Here is a 9,024-nt window from a genome sequence, read left to right as displayed (position 1 = left end):
ATATTCGTAGGTTGCATAACTATTCTTGTAAAACTTGTATAAAGTGTAGCTAATCTTAGTCAGAGTCTTCCCTTTTCCTGGTTCATTCTGCTTTACATATCCGTACTAAAACTCGTTCGTAGCCCTTCTTGTCATACTCCTTTCCTTTCCATTCTCCTTTGCTACTTATGTGTCACAATGTCACTAGCCAATAACTTCGTTGCCAACATCTTAACCTCTAATCCAGTATAGCCTTGCTATCTTTTATAATAACTTTTTAAGTTACTCGGTACCATTCTCTTGTCGCATTCTCCCTTTTTATAAGCATATACTTTCTAATGTCATATTATCCAAGGTCCTTAGGACAAATAATTCTCAGCACTGTCTCAAATACCATCTTGACTACTATTCGTTTATCGCTGCCTTTCAAATCTTACCAACTTGTTTCAGCATGGGATCTCACTTGAAGTTTGAGTATCCATATTGGATATACTATAGTGTCAATTGTTCCCACTCGTACTTACTTTGCTTTCACTCGCTTCCCCCCTTTGGGGTTGTACTTATACCATATCCATGTCTTTTCTTTATCATTTATAACTTTGATCCCCCACGTGCGAAACCTTAACCAAATCACGAAGCGATGAGAACTCTCGATATATAGTACAAAATCTTATCTGATGGTTGGTACTCGAGTAATATAATCAATGTAACGATTTATCCAAAGCCACATTCCATTTATTCCGATCAGTAATTAGCTAGTGCTTATAGTCGTTTCAAATTCTCAATTAGGTAGCACTTATATTCTGATGATAAGTGTCCCAAACTTTCTTATAACACTATCTTTATCCCAACGGATATCATCTGTTTCTTTTAGTAAATTCACAATGCATCAGTTGTTTCGTAGATCCACAATCCTTGTCCTTTAAGGATTTCACCATTTCCGAGGTGAAGTCACATACACGCAGTACTCCTTTACGCCTCATGCTCTTTCACCCTTATAGTATACCCAACGCTAACTTCTAACTTACTCAAAATCACATCAAATTCGTTTTAATAGTGGTCTTGTCTTATCACCTTTTCGTCGTACTACACCTTATGTTTGTAGCTATATATTTCCCTTTTATCCTATACTCATACTCAATTAATTACGTCTATCTTGAGTGCTTCCTTTAGTATTCCTTTCATTTCTCCAATATATGTCCATCTTTTATTTTGTGCACGAGGAATCTCATGCTACTCCCGTATCCTTCGGAAAACACTACTTCTACATAACCCCTTTCTCATTTTCAAAGAACATTCTGTTCATCCCTATTTGTTCTTATCATACCAGTCATTTCTGGCATTCATTCTGTCCCGTTGCTCGTCTTCCTTTAGTTCGGTCTTTCATAATTTTGTCGCTTATATTACTCATTTTCTCAGCTATACGTGTCATAACACATTGATACATTGTAATCCCACTCGCTTTCTTCTTATCTTCTTCTTTCTATTAACCCTTTCTCTTCCTGTGCTCGCTTTCACTTTCGTTGCCACTTGATCTCTATTCTGAACTTCCCTATAAGACTTTGTAAGTTTTTTTTTTTGTTCTATATTTTCTTTTCTGTTTCACACTGATCACATCATATCCTTTAGTTATTTCTTTTCTAGGCTTTACTCATTTTTATAACAATCCTTATGGTATTCACATTACATCCTGTACGTAATCCATCCTATAACGTAACACTTCCTAACCTTATTCACAATTCTTACTATGTTTTAATTGCACTCTGTGGAGTAGGCGTATAACCCTTCACCCTTTTTGATCAATCTTATCCTTAATATCTCACAAGCTGTCTTATCAATACCTTCATAATTTATCATAATTCTTCCTCCTCCGTACTTTTATCCCAATCATACTATCACTCCTTTTAACTGTAAACTCGTCGTAATTTATCCCTACTTATCAGTTCACTCGATACCTCAATAAAATGTTTGGTTAAGATTTGCCACCCTTTTCTAAATCATCCCTTAGTATCACAAGCCCTTCCGAATTATTCTAGCATTTCATCAACAACATATGAAACACATGATCCTAGATAGCCTACAAGTTTGAGTTTTCCTTCCACAAATTCCATCTCCAATTAGTTTATTAATAACTAATAAAATGTCACCATGAGGCTCCAACCAGCACCAGAAGAAAAACTAGAATCTGACAAGCACCACAGGACTTCTAGTGCTTGATTCACATGGTTTATCTCCAAATTTATTCTTGAGTCGTGAACGAATCATTTAGTTCATAAACTACTTGCTGTATGCTTTGTATTCTTCAAATAAAAGTGAAACTTAATTGCTGGATGTGTTTTTCTCTTCAACATGAGCTTTTCTAAGGTAAAAATGTGGCTGGAAAGTATTCTGGTCCGTTCAAATGAATTCCAAACTTTGTTGCTCATATATGCTTCTTCGAAATAAAATTTTCCAAATAAGAATGGTGCCCCTTACGGATGACATGGAGGGTATCTCTTAAAGCTTTAGTCCAACATAATAAATTTTCCCCTATCGGTATCGACTTTCAAGACATATTATGAACTTATTTCTCATTCTCTTCTCTTTCTATTACTGGGAAAATTTGGGCAGAGTTTCCTATGTACTTTTTACTATCCCAAAACCTACACGCAGGAAATACCAACAATACCTCACAGGGCCAACATATATACGTATATATCATAGCGTATCATAGCCACACAGGGCTCCCAATTTCCAGTAAAAAGTATAAAGGTGTCGGAACTTACCTCACATATCGCACCTCGAGACGTACCTGATCCTTTAACGATCTATCCTGTTATACCTTCCGATCTACCTCCCCTTTCATTCTTCAACTTTGCATGTCGATCATACCTCAATATTCTTACATTATCCGACATGCGTCTTTCGCACCGTTACTTACCTGTGTACTTTGTAACTTCCAACATCATCAGTCGCTTCCTTCTGTCGATGTCGTTCTTTAGCTGAAATCAAAGGTTAGTATAAGGAATTTCATTTCCTATGGCTGGGCTCTATCGCACGATATAGGATAAGAAGGAAAGATAACATCCTAGATGTCCTATAGCTTTCTGTTTATAGATGCGGTGCACAACACACCGATAAACAAGACTCTACTAGACACGGTCTGTAGACACTCTGAGGATGAACTGCTCTGATACCAATTTTGTCACGACCCAACCCCGTGGGCCATGACTAGTGCCCGAACTAGACACCCTTATACGAACCTGTTAAATATAATCAAACTGAATCTATGAACAATATGGAAACTTGCAAAAGAACTCCAACGGTTCATAACGTCATCATATATGTATATTCAGATAAACTGTCTCCTGAGGAGTCACAACTGATCAAATCATAAAATGATACGCAAGCCAACAAGGCTGCCACTACACATCAATATCATGTCGTATGCAAGCCGACAAAGCTGCCACTACAGACGGACATCATATCATAGCACATCCTGTAGACACAGCTGAACAGATCTTATACCCAACCCACACATATGTCTACAAACCTCTAAGAATATCAACAGTGAAATATGACGGGACAGGGCCCCGTCGTACCCCTGGATAAACATATATATATACATCATAAGATCTGTACCAAAAGTCTAGACTCCGGAACAACGGAGCCCTCCAAGACAGCTGAGTAGAAGTCCTATGCTGAAGGGTCACCAAACCGACTATCTGTACCTGCGGGCATGAAACGCAGCCCCCCGAAGAAAGGGGGTCAATACGGAATATGTACTGAGTATATAAAGCATGAAATACAGTAAAAAGGATCATAACTGAAATAGGGAGTCCAGAAGACAAGTACAATGTTCAGAATACCAAAACACTTGCCCTTTTGAAACATAAATCATGCATGTCAATATCATATATCATACCCGGCCCATTATGGGACTCGGTGAACATGGTCGCCACACCATCCTTGGCGCCATAACACAGCATAAATCCATAAACACATCATAACGCCATAACACAGCATAACTCCATAAACACATCATAACTCCATAACACAGCATAACTCCATAAACACGTCATAACGCAATAACACAGCATAACTCCATCATATATATATATATATATATATCATATTCCGGCCCTCTAGTGAGGGACTCGGTGAACAATGCAGTGAGACTGTGCACGATAACATACCCGGCCCGGGACTCGGTGAAAGACATATTGAGGCATGCATGAGCAGAGTAGTGAGCAACCATATGCAATTTAAATCATTATCAAGACTCAACAGAATAAGAAGAAGAGATTAACACCCGAGTATCAATAGCGACAATCATATCAAGTATCCCTCGAACGTCAATATAGATCATATCAAAAGAGCCTTAGGAATCATAGACATGTATCAAGATAATATGAAATAGCTTATAGAAGTCAAGGACATTAGTTATCGTAGAGTCTCTAAGAATAGGAGCTTATATATATCGACTACTATCCAACGTATAGAAAACTTGAGAGGGAAGCTCAATCATTTCAAGAGTTTTAACATCAAGAGGTGAATAGGAATCATGAATCACACTCGAAACGTATGAATGGAATTACCCCAAAGCTCATATCATTCTTCACTTATATCTAAGACATGCCAAAAGAAAGAAGGGACAACTTTACATACCTGTTAAAGATTAATCGTAATCTCGTTCGCTTCGTCGCCCCTTTAGCCTATTTAATATAAAAGTAACGCTATCGTTAGTAACTATACTTTCTAGTTCGTAAATCTGTAGCCCATCCCTTATAGAACTCATTCTTTAACTTATACTTTCACGATTAAGGTTTTTCATTAGTTAAGGATTTAACGGAAATCGGGCAGCATTTCCCCTATATATTTGCCTAACCCGAATTTCCAATTATCCTCCTGTTATCACAGAAATACCAATAATAACAGCAATAGAGATATACATACAAATTTCTTACAATTCAGCCCATAAGCAATTCTAACAATCCAACAACCCTTCTGAATCCTTTTCAACCCACAATTTCTTATAACAACGATTTCCTGCATTTTCTTACTTCCAATTTCGTCCAATCCAATTTTTATAATTCCATTACAACACTATTAACACAATCATACTACAAAACAAGAAAATCTTACCTTAATTTTCTCAGAGGAATTTCTACACTTAATTGCTCCAATTTCACAATTTCTTCTTCCTCAATTTAATATCCAATGTTGCTATCACCTCCTTGAAGTTGCAAATCACTTGAAACTTAATCAAAATGGAAACAAAATAATTTCTCCCATTCAGCCATGGCTGGCCGAGAGCAGCCATGGGAATAAAATGTTCTCTTTCTTTTTCAAGTTTGATTTTTTTTTTTTTGTGAAATGGAAATTTGCTTCTAAATTGCTCATCCAATCTTCCATATATATGTTGCCCCTCAACTTGACACGTGCTACCCCTATAATGAACCAATTCAATGTTTTGATATGTATATTTTTTTTTAATTAGTAAATCGAGTGGGGCCCTCTTTAATTACCTAATTAGTTACTTAATTAATCTTAATTAGCAACTAATCCCCACTTAATAATCTAATCATAATTAATTAGTTCCTAATCTCCAATAATATTTCTACACTAAATAAAATTTATGAACAATTTGTGTTCTAATTAAAATTGAAAATTAAAAATTCCTATTTCATGTCCGAAAGTAATCCCGTCTTTAACTTGAGCCGATTTTCTTGCTAATAATTCGACGTATAAAAATACGGGGTATAACAACTACCTTCTTCCCTTACGTCAAATGTCCTTGGATTTTGATTGGGATCCTCAAATGTTATTAAGAACTTATCGAAACATCGTATACATCGTGCTCTTCGCTAGCCTATTCACTGTACGTTAACGGGAGATTTTTCGAGTTGTAACAGGTGTAACACTTGGACTTGGCTTGCTTGCATTCCAAACATTGACCACATAGTTTTTCCACATCATGCCGCATCTTGGGCCAATAGAATTGTTCATTCAAAATGTCAAGTGTCTTGGCCACTCCAAAATGGCCCATCATTCCACCACTATACGCTTCCTTGACCAATAATTCTCTCCATGAGCTCATTGGAACACAAACTCTACCATCATTGAATAGGAACCCATCTACAAGTTTGAACCTATCAACCCTCCTCCCTTGGGTCAACTCCGCACAAATTGCCTTAAAGTCGGGATCTTGAGAATAGAATCCCTTATGGCTTTCAAAACCCATTAATCTAGAAGTCATTGTATTGAGCAAGACATACCTTCTAGACAAAGCATCCGCCACCACATTTTCTTTTCCCCATTTTTAATGGATCACATAAGGAAAAGTTTCAATCAATTCTACCCACTTGGCATGTCTTTTGTTGAGTTTGGATTGGCCTTTCAAATGCTTCAAAGACTCATGATCCGAACAAATCACAAACTCTTTGTGCCACAAGTAGTGTTGCCAATAGGTTAATACCCTCACAACTACATACAACACTTTGTCATAGGTTGAATGGTTCAATGATGCCCCCTTAAGCTTCTCACTAAAATAAGTTAATGGTTTGCCTTCTTGCATAAAGACACCACCTATGCCAACTCCGGAAGCATCACACTCTACTTCAAACGTCTTTTTAAAATTAGGCAATTACAACAAAGGTGTCGAACTCAAAATAGACTTCAATTCTTGGAATGCCTTTTCTTGCTCATCTCCCCACACAAAAAGAACATCCTTTTTATCAATTCGGTCATTGAGGAGGCAATTGTACTAAAGCCCTTCACAAATCTTCTATAGAAGCTTCCCAACCCATGGAAACTCCTTACATCAGTTGCATTTTTGGGAGTTGGCCAAGTTCTAATGGACTCCACTTTCTCTTCATCAACCTCAACACCGTTAACACTCACCACAAAACCCAAGAACACCACTTTATCAACCCCAACAACACATTTCTTGACATTAGCAAACAACTTTTCAATTAGAAAGACATCAAACACTTGCCTCAAGTGGCTCACATTCTTCCATAGATTTACTATACACAAGAATGTCATCAAAGTAGACAACAACAAATTTATTGATAAAGGATTTTAAAACATGGTTCATTAAGCGCATGAAAGTTCTAGGTGCATTGGTTAGGCCGAATGACATAACAAGCCACTCATAGAGGCCAAACTTGGTCTTGAAGGCCATTTTCCATTGATCACCCGGATTCGTACGAATTTAGTGATTGCCTTTGCAATTCCTTTGTTTCCTCCGGATTGCTCATATATGACGTCTTGTTCGGGATTTGAGAACACAGTACAAAAATAAGTTGGTGCTCAATACCTCTTAAGGGAGGTAAGCCATCGGGCATTTCTTCCGGGAACAATGCTCCATATTCCAGCAAAAGAGAAGATATACTACTAGGCAAAGTGGTAGTAGCTAGTTGACAAGACACACCAAGAAGCGTCTCTCATCAACCCTTTTTGAGCAATTACTTGGTTTGGCCAATAAATATTTCTTGGAATCATCTTGAGATGTTGTTACACCTCAAAAATTCCGTATGTGTTGATTTGTGGATACGTTAATGTGAGATTGAGGTGATTATGAAATCCCTACGAGGTAAGCGAAGGATTAGATAGCTTGAGGTTCATCTAATAAGATTTTGAAGTTCTATGAATAGGTGAAGTTTAGTTTGTTGAAGAGAGCGAAACGTAAGTCGTGTTCGGAAAGATTCCGCTATGATTGAGCTAATGCTTATATGGTGATGCTTTAAAGGGATAATATAGAGCCTATTGTACAGTTAATGAAGTATTATAAAAGTGTTAAGAAGGTTCCATAAGGATTGGAGATCGAACGAAACGACGGAAACCAATTCAGGGAAGTGGAGTTATACGACCACTTATACGGTATGTATAACTTCATACGGTCCATATAAGGTGTCCGTATAACTCCCAGCAGGGAGTTGATTTTCTGTTTGGTGAACCACGACCACTTCTACGGTCCGTACAATATTATACGGACCGTATAAGTGTCCGTGAAAGTCCCGACGGGCTGATTTTCAATGAACAGAATCAGGAGCGGAATGAATAGTACAAATGATTAGTACAGAAAGTAAGCACGATATGCAAAATAATAAAACAACTTAGCGGAAACACAAATCATGCATGCCAAGAACGGTATCCGGTCCTCTGCGGGACCCGGGGAACGTGGCGCCACCCCAACTTTGGCGCCACACACATCATACTCCAGAAGGTTTGCTTCGTAATCTTCGTCATACATAACACATCATAACATATACATGGTACCCCGGGAGCCGGACAAATATACACGAGAACCCGGGAACCGGACACATTATACTCCATAACATATACACGGTAACCGGGGACCGGACACATATACATGGAACCCCGGAACCGGACACATCATACTCCGGAATATATATATAGAACCCAGTCCCTAAGCGAGGGACTCGGCGAACCATACGCACGATACATACCGGCCCGGGACTCGGCGAAAGAAGTAATGACACATGCACGAGCAGAGTAGTGAGAAACTAAATGCACATAAATCAAGACTCGATGGATGAGTACACTTACTGACCCCTGAAGGCTCAGAAACAAGTTTTGGGTCGATCCGACCTAGTATGAAAAAGTTACTAGCGTTTGAAGTACAGAACGTTCTATAAGCGTTTCAGAAGCCATTTTTGGAAATTCAAAACCATAATCATGTCAAAAATCTTTTGGATATCGTTATGGCTCAAATCAAATAGAACTCTTGGAATCTTATGTACGTATCAAAACATGTCAAAGGCTCGATGGAACAATCGAATGTGTTAACATTTGGAAGGTCAAAACTATAGTCATATCATTTGTCTATCAAATACTATTCGGAAACATATTGGCCAAACTTCGGACATCATAGATTCACATCATCGGACATCATGGATACATATCAAAATCATATGGAACAGCTTATGGGAAGTCAAGAACGTTAGCCATCCTAGTGGCTCTAGGAATAAGGATCTTTCTGAAGTCATACATATACGTCATATACTTATCTCATAAGGATCATGCCAAAGAAGAAAAGGT

At 37.9% G+C, this 9,024-nt stretch overlaps 1 protein-coding gene across 1 annotated transcript; it reads right to left on the bottom strand.

Annotated features, from left to right (window-relative positions):
- Window positions 1-6,636: 6,636 nt before the first annotated feature.
- LOC132613015 (uncharacterized mitochondrial protein AtMg00860-like) lies at window positions 6,637-7,005 on the bottom strand. Its single transcript, XM_060327077.1, has one exon. The coding sequence runs from the start codon at window positions 7,003-7,005 to the stop codon at window positions 6,637-6,639; it is 369 nt and encodes a 122-aa protein (XP_060183060.1).
- Between the last annotated feature and the right edge of the window lie 2,019 nt (window positions 7,006-9,024).

Source organism: Lycium barbarum, chromosome 10, assembly GCF_019175385.1.
Source record: "Lycium barbarum isolate Lr01 chromosome 10, ASM1917538v2, whole genome shotgun sequence".
Lineage (NCBI taxonomy): Eukaryota > Viridiplantae > Streptophyta > Magnoliopsida > Solanales > Solanaceae > Lycium > Lycium barbarum.
Note: the sequence above shows the minus strand (reverse complement) of the source record. Positions and strands in the feature narration are given on the sequence as shown.